Source organism: Castor canadensis, chromosome 1 (genome assembly GCF_047511655.1).
Source record: "Castor canadensis chromosome 1, mCasCan1.hap1v2, whole genome shotgun sequence".
Lineage (NCBI taxonomy): Eukaryota > Metazoa > Chordata > Mammalia > Rodentia > Castoridae > Castor > Castor canadensis.
In genome coordinates, this window is record NC_133386.1 from 135865292 (window position 1) to 135879091 (window position 13800).

Consider the following 13800-nt stretch of genomic DNA (forward strand, 5'->3'; position numbering starts at 1 on the left):
TTTAGGCGAAAACAATGGATGTAGTGATGCTTGTGTATGGCTAAATTCCTTTCAGGATGAATGGATAGACATGAATTTATCACAAAGGACATCCAGAAAAAAGGCTCAACTGCCAAGTTCTGTCTCTGCATGTAAAGTTCATGGTTCCTTTGCCCTTTAAAGTTCCTAAGCAATTTATTCAGAATCATTCCCTTGACAATAGGTGCTATCCTGTTTGACGATTATATGCCTTGGTTCTTGGCATAGTTTTCTATTTATAGAACCTAAGTGTAGATCTTTGAGTATCCTAACCTTGAGTAATCTTTCATTCTTTTCTCTCCTGAGGCCACTATGATACAAAAGCTAGGTGTTTTGATATACCTTGTACACTTTCCTCACTTATCATTATTTTCTTCTTTATTCACCTTTGGTTGCATATTTTCAAACAACCCTACCTTTAAGTAGACATATTGTTTCTTGTGTTTGTTTGTTGTTGTTTTCTTGTTAATTTTTGCTTTTAGGTTTTCTATTTTGGGGGGAGAGTTTAACTCAGGGCTTTATGCTCAACCACTTGAGCTACACCTTCAGTCTTTTTATAATTCTTTTTTTCTTAGATCATTTAGCCCATGATTGCTTCTAACTCTCTACTTCCTGCCTCAAGCTTCTGAGGATGGGATTACAGGCATGTGTCATCACATCTGACTTAAGTTCTTGTTTTATTCATGTTTTTCAGAATTGAATGAAATTATCTGTTCCTTTATCTTGATGTTTACTGAGCTTCTTTGAAAACAACTACTTGAACTATTTTTAAAGGAATTTTTGTCTCCTTTATTTGGGGAGAAGTACTAGGAAATTGTTTTGTTATTTTGTCTGTTTGTAGAAATAGATAGATAGAAAGACAGGTAGATATATTTATGTTTATGATTCAGAGAATTTTTTATGCATACATGCAGTATACATTGATCATATTAAACCAACCTTCCACCACTGCCACACCTCCCCTATCTACACTCCAAACAGCCTTCACAGTCCCAAGTAATCATTGCTACACTTTAAGTTCAGCTTTCTTTATTTTCCACTTGTGAGAAGGAAATTTTAATGTGCATTGAATCTTCCATATCATTTTTCTGTATTTTTGAGATAACTTTATCTCTTTTCTCTTTTAAACTCTTAATAAATTAACTTTCAAGTGGTATTCCACATTGAATATCTGTGATAAATCTGCTTCACTCAAAGTATATTATCTCTTTTAAATAGCACTGGATTTTATTTGCTAAAGATCTGCTAAGGAATTAGTATATGAAACTTCATAAGGTGTATATAACAGTAATGTTCTCTATTTGCAAAGTTCTCAGGATTTATTTTTAAGATTATTTTTCTTATATAAACACGTGAAAATATGCTCTATTCTTCTGTTTTCTGAACAATTTTGCATAATTTGAAATTATTCATTGCTGACACTTTTTAGAACTCACCATAGAAGTGCTTAGGACTGGTGCCATATCTGTGAGAAAGTTTTTTAAAGATATTCTATGAATATAAGAAAATAGTTTGATTTTCAAAAGTTGCAGTTTTAACTTGTAATTCTATTGCTTTATAATAATCCATTAATTTGTACTTAGACTTCAACTGTTATTTTATTTATTTAGTTTTTATTCATTTATTCTCATGCACATACATTGTTTGGGCATTTCTCTACCTTGTCCTTTCTCCCTCACCCTCTCCTCCCTCACCCCCTCACTTCCAGGTAGAACCTGTTCCGCCCTTATTGCTAATTTTGTTGAAGGAAAGATACAAGCATAACAAGAAAGAGAATGAATTTTTGCTAGTTAAGGATAGCTATACACAAAGATTCCTAACATTGCTTTCTTGTACCCATGTCTTATGACCCATGTTGATCTAGTGTAAAGATCAGTTAGAGATGAATCAACTGTTATTTTTAATGTATACTTTATTTGGTAATTGTTTTGGACTACTTTGTGCATGTTAATGTCTTTTTGTACTTGTTTTATATTTTGTTTCCTTTCAAACAAATATATGCCTATTTGTTACTTACTTTGTACTCATTGTGCTTTCTGTTAAGTGAAAATTCTAGAGTTGAGTATTGGCTACTACATAAATTTTAGTCAGATACTATCCCATTAACTAAGCTTCTTCTCCTGTCATTCAAAGACCTAAATTATGCATATATATTAAGTATTTTGATATTTTGTCATATTTTTTCTCAAATCTTTAATTTGAGGTCATTTTTAAGCTTATAATAATAATTTTTTCTCAATACATCAGCTTGGAGAATTTACATTTACTGATCTACATAGACTTTTTTTTCTTACACTTTATATTAGGTCTACTCATTGGACATTTTGATATTAATATATGTTTTTTATTTTAAAAATTCAATTTAATTTGTAGTGTCTAATGTTCTGTTAAAATTTCTCATCTGTTCACATATGCTATTCACTTTTTCTCTATTTCTTTAAAGAAATTTCTCATGATTATATTTTATTTACTTATTTGAAAAGGACAATATCTGAGTTAGCTTTTCTTTACAGTATTCAGTACCTTTCATTTTTGTGGGATTGTGTATCTCTGCTTCTGCATATGTCTCATTTCTTTTTCATTTTATTTGGGACATTTTGAATAAAAAAAACAGAGGCTACAGTAGACATTTACCTTCAAAATAATTTACCTTCCTCTGACTTGATGAATCAATCAAATCTATCAGAGTTTGCTTTAGGCCTTATTGCATCTTTAGTCACATTCATTTACCCACTAACTCTAAATGTTTGTATTATTAATTCATAATCAATTAAAAGAATATTTCATTTTTCAGAGCTTGGTTTGTTAATAATTGAGTATCTTATCAATTTCCTGCTAATTTTAAATAAATTTAAAATAATCCCATATAATTTTTATATGTTTCATATAGGGCATTGGTCTGAATAGTATAGCCTCCCATATTTCTAAGTCTTCCCTAGTTTCCCCAGGACTGATTTGTGGTTATTATTAGCATTTGCTAGTTTGATATATGTCTAGAACATGAGTTCATTTTTAACTCAATTGTATTTTAACTGGTCCCTCAGTAAATTAATCCAATGTGTAGGAATATTGATGCAAAAAAAGTGGTGAAGTATAAAAGTCTTCATGACTTTTTATTTGACCATGGTTTCCTGGAAACTGAAGATCAGAATATTATGGACAAGAGGAGTAATAGCAAATTATTAAACTGATAGAAATATTTCTTAAAAGGAAATAAAAACATGAAAAAAATTATACACAGAATGAGACCCAAAATACTGTGTTAAGTCTAAGGAAAGACCTTAATCACATAAAGGATCTCTAAAGGATACTGAAATATTAGAGGAGCCTTCAGAATGAAGATACATGTGTACGTCTTAGGGGACTATCCAATTTTTTGTTTCCAGCTAGTGATTGGAACATGTAAGAATGCTATAGTTTTTGTGAGAAGAAAAAGAAAAAAAGAAACACTTCACAGTCAGCCATTACTGTATGAAAGAACATTTGTTGGAAAAGCTAATTTCTGTATTTCTTTTTTAGTTATCATGTATGAAATTACAGAAAGTAAGGGGTTTCTTTATGAAGTTTTTATATATGCATATAATGTACTTTGATTATATTCACCTTCTCTGTTGCTCTTTGATTATCCCTCTGTTTTCCCTCCTCTTTTTCCCTTCTCATTCTACCTCTAGAGTCGCTCTTTTACATTCATGACTTTGAGAGTTTGAGGTCCCACACATCTATAGTTGTGGAGTCTTAATCTTTGCAATTATGTCAGTTTCTGCAGGGTTTCCTTATCCCAGCTGAAGCCAACTTGAAATTGCCATACCTACCTGTGCTAATAGTGATCATTCTCAGACAAATGTAGTGAAGAATTATGAGTGTCAAGTAACAACTTTGCCTGGGTTTTTGTACACTTTCATTCTCATAACCCAAATCTGTAGTAGGTATTTTTTCCTTAGTACTAAGAAATGGGGAAATTTCACATTCCATTTCATCTCTTTTTGGCATTTTTAGTCAATTGCAAGCTAAAATTTGAAGTTTAAAAAGCTTTGAATAGGAAACTACATTTGTTTGAATTTCCTCATATTTGTTTTCCTTTCAATACTATGCAATTGGCCAAATCTGTGGAAAAGTTGATATCCTGTTGTGTACCCATTGCAATAACTGATAAACACCTAGAAGGATATCTGCCAGTCTTCGACTCACTTCACAATGGTTATACTCTTCCTTCAATTATACTCATTTAACTCCATTTTGATAAGGCCAATTATGATGAAGAAACTGGTTCTCCTGATGTCATCAAAAAGATTTAATAAGACAATACTGTGTAGTCTGATTAAATAGCTAAAACTCTGCTTTTCTAATACAATTGGATACTGAGGATAATTAACTTAATATAATAAAAAAATCCCCTTCATCCTTCATAAACCTCTGTTTCTCTTGGACAGTGTGGTGAAATTCAGAATCACAATAAACAGGTGTACAAATTTCCAGGAATTAAGCAGCAGTTGCTACTGTTTTCTTTCACAAACCAGTGCTATAGCTGGAGATAATTGTGATGATCCCTTTTTCTACTCATCTGCAGAGGCTTGGATCTCTAACCACAGCTTCCAATAGGACAATCAATTATTAAAATATTAGGTTAGGACTGTCCTCTAAAAAGAGAAGGACTGGCCTTTTAAAGGTAAGAATCTAAATAATTATCCATAATTACACTTTCTGAACCCTTATACATGGTTGGTGGAAATGCAAATTATGACAACCATTATGGAAAACACTGTAGAGGGTGCACCAAAACCTAAAAATGGAACTGCCATATGATCCACTAAACCATTCCTAGCAATATACTCAAAGGACTGTAAGTCATGTTACAATAAAGGCACCTGAACACTTGTGTTTATTGCAGTATTATTCACCATAGCAAAGCTATGGAGAAACAACCAAGATACCCCACTACTGATGAATGAATTAAGAAAGTGTGGTAGTTATATACTATGGAATTTATTCAGCCACAAAGAAGAATGGAATTTTGTTGTTTGCAGGTTAAATGATGGAACTGGAGAACATTATCTTAAGTGAAGTTATCCAGGTTCAGAAGGTCAAAACCCACATGCTTTCTCTCATATGTGTAATACAGACCCCATAAAAACACAAACAATATTATGAAAAACAGGTTTCACCAAGGGGGGTCATATGAGTGGGACTGTAAAAGAAGGAAGTTAAGAAGGTGAATATGTTTGTGTACTTCCTGTACAAGAATGAATATAGAATTTTTAAACCTGTTGAAATCACCCTAAGAAGGGAACTAAGGTAGAAAGCAGAAAAATAGAGGAGATGAACTAATGAACCAGTTCGGGTTATAACTAATATATACTTGGAAATGTCACATGAAAACTTCCTGTATATTTATCTTTAAAAAAAAAATACCATTTGTTTTTTACAAAATTAGAGAATGGGAGGGCAGAATAGCTCCTATTTGGGGGTTTTGTACCAGTGGAAGGATGTGCAGTAAGAGTGTAGGAGGATGAACATGGTGCAAATACTGTGTACACATGTTTGTAAATGGAGAAATGAGATCTGTTGAAACTATTTCAAGAATAGGGAGAGGAGAGATAAAGGAGAATGATAGAGAGGGTGAATTGAACTATGATATATTTGATATATTGTAAGAACTTTTATAAATGCCTCAATGTACCCCCTGCACAATAAAAATATTTTTAAAAGGTAAATAATTACACTTATTGAAATTTAAATTAGCTACTATGTAAAGAAAGCATATTCAGAAAATTTGTTTGTTCATTATATTTTTAAAAATTCAAATTATACCAGTACTGTCTTTGTCACTATTTAAATAAAATTTTATTTTATTTATTTATTTTTTTCATTTTTCTTTTATTATTCATATGTGCATACAAGGCTTGGTTCATTTCTCCCCCCTGCCCCCACCCCCTCCCTTACCACCCACTCCACCCCCTCCCACTCCCCCCCCTCAATACCCAGCAGAAACTATTTTGCCCCCATCTCCAATTTTGTTGCAGAGAGAGTACAAGCAACAATAGGAAGGAACAAGGGGTTTTGCTGGTTGAGATAAAGATAGCTATACAGGGCATTGACTCACATTGATTTCCTGTGTGTGGGTGCCACCCTCCAGGTTAATTCTTTTTGATCTAACCTTTTCTCTAGTACCTGGTCCCCTTTTCCTATTGGCCTCAGTTGCTTTAAGGTATCTGCTTTAGTTTCTCTGCATTAAGGGCAACAAATGCTAGCTAGTTTTTTAGGTGTCTTACCTATCCTCACCCCTCCCTTGTGTGCTCTCGCTTTTATCATGTGCTCATAGTCCAATCCCATTGTTGTGTTTGCCCTTGATCTAATGTCCACATATGAGGGAGAACATACGATTTTTGGTTTTTTGAGCCAGGCTAACCTCACTCAGAATGATGTTCTCCAATTCCATCCATTTACCAGCGAATTTTAAATTCTTACTATGGCCAAATTCTTCTAAAATGATGAACTTTCACTTATTTTTTAAGAGTTAACTTGTATTTCACCAAAGTTATCAATAAATTGTCCTCAGTCAAGAACTAATTTCAATTTTAGCCAAGAATGAATTTCAATTTTGTGTGCATTGAGGTGAGATCAGACTGGAATGAAAATGAGTTCAAACTTGAGCTTCCCATAAGATTGTTTTCAACAGCTAAAACTTAGAGAGTGAACTAAAGCAATGACATTCTTTCTCTAGAAATAATTAAATTGTGATTGGCTGACTATTTTTAGTGTTCAGAAGTGAATAGTTGCTTTGGATATAAACTTGAACAGTATTCCCATGAAAATTCTGTAGAAACAAGTATCATTAATAAATCAACCTCTGGCTCTAAAACATTAGAGCCTTTAGTATAATTGGTTAGGTTCTATTAATTATAACCAGATATTAAATATAGTTGGTTTAATGACATTATCATGTATGACTTACTCCAAATTAATTAAATTGATAATGAAAACCTGTATTTACTGAGAAAGCCTGCAGACCTGTTAATACTCTTTGGTACAGATGCTTTTATCTAAGCTCTGTCTTGTCAGAAATCATGTGATCATATCGAGTTTTACATAAGGCTTCACTGGACACACCCCTCAATGTCATAAAAAATTATAAATTTTTACTACTGATAATAAAGAGTATCATTTTAGATTTTCCTTGTGATTTTTGAAAAAATTTAGGAGGAAAGAGCTATGTTTTCATATATTTGAACTAATTTTATAAGAGTTCCTTTATCAGATTACAATATTACAAACAGTGAAAATTAACTTTTCAAATTAACACTGAGAGTATTTCAACTACAATTAGCAATGTGTTCATATAAAAAAAATCCCAGTGCAACTACTGCATTTATTATTCCTTAGGAGTTCTTAGAAAATGAGCACATTGGGAATCTCAGTTATTATGTCCCCAGTGACATGAGAATGCACGTAAGAACCTGTGGTTGTTCTCGTGAAACTATCATAGGCAATTGGAGAAACAGTTCCTTCTTTGGTAAGTAACTTCTGTAATAGTTAGACTGGGTTTGACAGTGCAAAAATTGAGTTCTGATGATCTGAGAGTGAAAATCACTACTTTGTGTCCCAAAGGTGTCACTCAGTTTGGCATCCACAAGGAAATCAATCTTTTATCACTCTTTGTAACAAAGATTCGACAGGAATCTGAAATATATCAAATATCCTGATGCAAATAAGAAAACACCCATAGCTGCCTACCAAGTAGTTTGAATTAATTTATTTTATAATCTAAGCTTGTTCTCTTACATGTTTGGTAAAAATTTAGTGCATCACAGAGTTTTAATTAGATTTTTGTTTGCTCCCTTTTTACAATAAGAATCTAAGATTCATTGTTTTCTCCTACTTCTACTTTTCTGCCTCTTTTTATCAATTTTCTTCTTAGACTATCACAAAATTTGACATTCCCAAGAATGAATGTCCTTTTTTTTTCAGGAATCTTATGAGCCTTTCTTTCCCCCTTTAGCAAATTTAGGGAGCTCAGTCTGTGTCCGTGTTCTCACCTTTAATGTAATGACAATTCTACGCTCACTTTTAATGTTATCACTCACTTAGGGCACCCTCTGAATTTGAGTATCGGCTGCCAACTAACTGAATGGCTTTCTAATACTAATCAAAACATCCATTTTCTTATGTAAAATATTGAGTTAATGATATGAATATGGATAACAGAAAGCTAATGTCTCTAGAAGTTTAGCAGTCAGGGTCTTATATCTTAATACTGTTTCTGTCACATTCTAAATCTCAAGTTCTCCACTTCATAACTTTTCCATGTATAATAAAATGATGATAATGACAGTAAGTTCATCATAATTTAGTTATCTGTTTTGCTAACAACTAAAGTAGTTGCAAAGTGTTTATACCATTACATTACAAAAATAAGTACTGTGTAACTGGTGGCTATTGCTAATAAAACCTTGACCAATGGCTTTAGTCATAAGGTGTGAGTAAGTGAAAAGTTTGTCAATAGAAATGAATGTTTTCGCTTTTTTATTATAGGTTATTCTCTCCAAAGGATGATACATGAAATAGAGATTTGTAGTCAAGTAGATAGATACATGAGCTAATAGTGTAACTGACCTAATCCAATATGGAAACACTGTGAGATAGTTCTTATCATTATTGTAGCATAGATTAAGTTTTATATTGTTATAGAAAATTATAACACATACATGTAGCCAAGACAGACAATAACTGAATTCATACTAACTCTAACACAATGTTTTTGGTTTTTGAAATAAATATCTTGATTAGTTTAAAAACAGGCAAAAATAGGAATAAGTGTACTAAAGTAGTGCTGCATCCCTTTCCCCCCTCAGCACTTGGAGCTGAGCCTCCTACACATCAGCTTTGTGGTTATTAATGTGGCCATATCATGGACAGGATTTAATGATAGAGTGGTCCTGATCATTGTCACTGTTGTAATGTTTGTTCCATAAATGAAAGTGTGGTCCATAAACAGTTTTTTTTTCTTTGTGACCTTTCTTTGCAACACTAATATAGGAACTAAATGCTTTTCTGATTTACTTCTTTTTATGTAACTCCAAATCCATTTTCAAGATCAAGTTTAAATTCCTTTTACCTCAAAATCAATTTATTTGAAATTCTTCAAGTACTTCATGTTTTGCTCTTAGAAATATTCTGAGACCTCATATTTAGTGATTGACCTCTCAGTCTCCACAACTTGCATTATATTAGAATAAAAATAAATGTCAGCTATTTTTATTTGCTTTTAATATTTAGTAAGTGAGGATACCACATAATCTAGTTTAATTATAAAATATAACTAAATGTTGTGCATTCTTTACTCACTCAGTGAACTCATGGTCCCCAAGTATTACTTAGAAACAGTGATACATAGCAAACATACAAAACAAATAATTTTTTCATCATTATTTAGTATATGGATGGGATTTATGGAATTACCTTAAGTTCTTACCTGTTGAAAACATACTCAGAGCTTCTATTTGCTGAAATATTTTTTCATTTAACTAATATCTCCTCTGTTTTATACCTAAAATATAATAATCTAGCATATGTTTTTGTACACCACTCTGTTCATACTGCTGAGAGACACATCACACTAGTATCTACTAAATCCTTGATAGTAAAAGCAGATTGTTTTAAATTACCATTGCAATATTCTATACACCTATTTTAAATAAAAAATGTGTTTTGTTTCCTTTATAAGATCATCAGTCCATTCATTAAATTATTACTTTCTTTAACCCTCTCATCAGCTATTGTGTTATACTTGTGATACAATAATATATGCAAAACCAGCATACAGGTAGCCAACCATCTAATGGCAGAAAGAGGTAACCAAATATATAAAATTAAACCTGCAACTCTGAAATTTGACAGCAACTGAATTCTAAAATATGACTCTCAAGGATATATTTCAAAATATATGAGGATAATGTGTTTTCTTGATTCCTTGCTTATTCATTTACTTTTTAAAAACAATGACATAAACTTATATATATTTATTTTTCTGTTTTCAACCATATAACATTTTAGGATGTTAGAATTCTCAGAAAAGTCTATGTGCGATGGAATTTACAGATGGAAACTACACCTTGATCACTGAATTTATCCTATTAGGTTTTCCAACATGCCCTGAGCTACAAATTGTCTTCTTCCTCATATTTCTGCTGTTGAATGGTATGATTTTAATGAGGAACATTGAACTGATACTATTGATTAAGATTGATGCACACCTTCAAACCCTCATGTATTTCTTCCTCAGCAACCTATCCTTCATAGACCTTTGTTATTTCTCAGTCATTGTTTCCAAAATGTTGGTCAACTTTCTCTCAGAGAACAACTCTATTTCCTATTATGCATGTGCCCTTCAGTTTTATTTTTTCTGTACTTTTGCAGACACTGAGTCCTTTATCTTGGCTGTCATGGCATATGATCGCTATGTTGCCATCTGTAACCCTTTACTGTACACAGTGATGATGTCTCGGGGCCTCTGTATATGGCTGATTGTTTTGTCATACATTGGAGGCAACATGAGTTCCCTGGTTCACACATCTTTCACCTTTATTCTGAAATACTATGACAGAAATGTCATTAATCACTTTTTCTGTGACCTCCCTCCCCTGCTTAAGCTGTCCTGCTCAGACACAACAGTTAATGAGTGGCTCCTCTCCACATATGGCAGCTCAGTTGAAATCATCTGTTTCATCATCATCATTATTTCTTACTTTTTCATTCTCCTCTCAGTCTTAAGGATCCGCTCTACCAGTGGGAGGAAGAAAACATTCTCTACGTGTGCCTCTCACTTGACTTCTGTGGCCATCTACCAGGGAACTCTGCTCTTCATTTACTCAAGGCCCAGCTCCCTGTATTCTCCCAACACTGACAAAATTATTTCAGTGTTCTACACCATTATCATTCCAGTGCTGAATCCATTGATTTACAGTCTAAGAAACAAAGATGTAAAAGATGCAGCTTGGAAAGCCATAAGATCTAAGGTAGATTCTTCCTGAGAAGTAACATTTTAAAATTCATTTAATTCTGTTTACAAACTCTCATTGGGAACTTGCAATAACTTCACCAGAAAACACATAACTACTCAAACTAGGGAATTTATTTAAAAACATTTTCTTTAAAGGCAGCCAATCCCAAGATATATGTAAATATTAAGCTTTTCAAGTGGCAATTAAAGAATATCTGCTTTTGGATAGCTCTTTGTTTTCCATTAGGGGGATATATGCCAAGATGGATTGTGTCATTTTATTCTGGGATATAGTAAAGATCCCAGAAAAATGTGTTTAAGTGTTCATATGTGTGTAAACTATCTCACATAGAAGTGAGATTCTAGATAGAGGAAGAAAGCAGATTGTTTTGTTTTAAACGCTAAATTTGTACATAGAAAATGAGTTAGACATTGAAGAAGTTAATTTTTTGCTTCAGTTAACTCATTCCTAAGATGGTGGAGAATATTTTACCTATATTATTAAAGTGTTAATAGAGTTAATATGGTTAAGTGCTGTGAATAGTCCCTGCACAATTTATACAGATAGATGCTTATTATTATATATATTTATATAATTTTACGCATTGTTTTAAAGACAAGTTGTATAACAAGATTGTGATAAGAAAGTTAGGAAAGTGATAGTTTTAAAAGATCAAATAATCTTTAAAGTTTAAATAATCTTGTATAATTCATCTACCTTCAAATATTTGATAACTTTTTTCTAAATGTAGCAGGAACAATACAGGTTAGTCATAATGAAAATGATTTATTTTTTTCTACCTCTTACTCTAACACATCAAAGTATTGCTGAAAGTGTGGAACATTCTTCCCTAGCATGTCAGGAATAGAATAATCTACTAATCTATCACAAGGTCCTACCCTCGTCCCCCTCGGCCTCCAGGTTAACCCTGGGCTGTTACATTAGAAGACTGAAACTGGCAGATGTATACTTCTGCAAAATGTGTTTCAGAAAAAGTCTTGCTTTAGATAATTATTCTTCTTTGATAATAAATATTTATAAGCTTTGTGGTAGAAAACCAGTGTAAAATTACATTGAATACATTTGTTGTTAAAACCTGCAAGATACAGCCAAAACCTCTTTTGTACAAGTTTTAAATTCCCCCAAGAATTTTTCTGGAGATTTGTGATCAACAATGATTCTGTTCAGAATTTTTGGTTCTTCATTTGGTAGGAAGAGAACACACTCCTTCAGAGCTACACAAGCAAACCAATCCCTCTAATATTTTGTTTCAGATTTTCTCAACCCAGATTATAGATAATCGCAAAGAGGTTAGATGCAGTATATTTAAATATAGCTTTTCATGCCACTTAACTCCTTAACATATGCAAGAATCTATTAGTAATGATATCTACATTGAGTAGCATGAAGCTTCATATGAACATACATTTTTGCTACACTACTCCATTTGGTACTCAAAAATGGCGTCACCAAATATTACATGATGTATGAGAAAATAGAACCATTTCCAAGTAAGAGAATGGTTTAGATTGTGCCATTTGTTTTTAAGGTCTACAGGTGATTTCAATGTAAAATTAAGAGTATTTTAGATCAATGATCTATGAAATCTTTACTCAGCCCTGCTTACTTAATGCTCAGAAGACTGTTATAAGCTTCTGTGCTTCCCAATGGCTTGCACTCTCACTGCACAGGGATCACTCCGTGTTTCATCTCCAGAGGCTGCAGGTGCTTATAAAGTTCCCATGGCTATAAGGCAGCTATTAACACTGAATTTGTATTTTGGGTCTAGGATAAGCAGTATCTTATGAAACCACTCATTTTCCCCTAATTTCACTAAGTCCTTCTCCCATGGTCTTTGCTGAAGTCTGAGTGGCTTTTGTGCTACTATTGAAAGGGACTTAATTCCAACCTCAGCAACAGAAGCAGACTCTGCAAATATTCTGGGTATATAGGACTTATGTTGAAAACTTATCCAATTACTTTTTTTAAAACTAATTTTAACTTAGAAGATTTGGTAAATGTAGCTCCCAGCCATGAGTAGGTTAAAAAGCAGTATCTAGAAGAATAAACATTTTCCAATTTACCATTTATACCCATCTATTTTAACCATATTTAACTTTCAAATAAGCACATTAACCAACATTTTGTTACTTTGAAACAATGCATATTTACAACTGGAAAATAAAAGGGCACACTTTTGTTAGAAAGTAGGAAAATGGAGAAGGAGAAAATACCAAATAATATATTTGTTAATGAGTATATTTGTACATATAAAAGAAAGAAATATACTCATACCTATTGCAACCTTAGTTCCAATTACTGGTCACATGATTTACAGCTTTCAAATATAACTTCCTTTTTCATTACCTATTTCATATCTCTTTCATTGCAGCCAGCATCCTGGCTAATAAAATTTCTGACTTAGACATTTATACTTTAATTGTTAAACTATACACATCATTAGTGTTTTTTCTATTTTTGGTTGTTATCGTTTTTTATTAAATTTTTACCAGTAGATGTTAGAGTCAAATAAGGCATTTCAAAGATATTTTCATTCCAGAGACTCCTCATACTTCCCACATTGATTAACAGCAGCAACATAACTCAGGAGCAATCATCACAAAGATAACAGCAAAGTCTTTTTGTCCATTCACACAGTAGCATGAGCATTTCAAAGTGACCAGGTAGCAAGTCTTGCATCTAGTTTAATGGAATCAACATTGAGTATCTCCTGCAAGGAATAACTTTTTTTTTTCTTAGAAACAATTGCATTGGATTCTAAAGT

The 13800-nt window shown here is 32.6% G+C and overlaps 1 protein-coding gene across 1 annotated transcript; it reads left to right on the forward strand.

The window, feature by feature from the left end:
- Nucleotides 1-10100: 10100 nt before the first annotated feature.
- Nucleotides 10101-11045, forward strand: LOC109676796 (olfactory receptor 5I1-like). The gene has a single exon (XM_020153054.2). The coding sequence runs from the start codon at nt 10101-10103 to the stop codon at nt 11043-11045; it is 945 nt and encodes a 314-aa protein (XP_020008643.2).
- The last annotated feature ends 2755 nt before the right edge of the window (nt 11046-13800 follow it).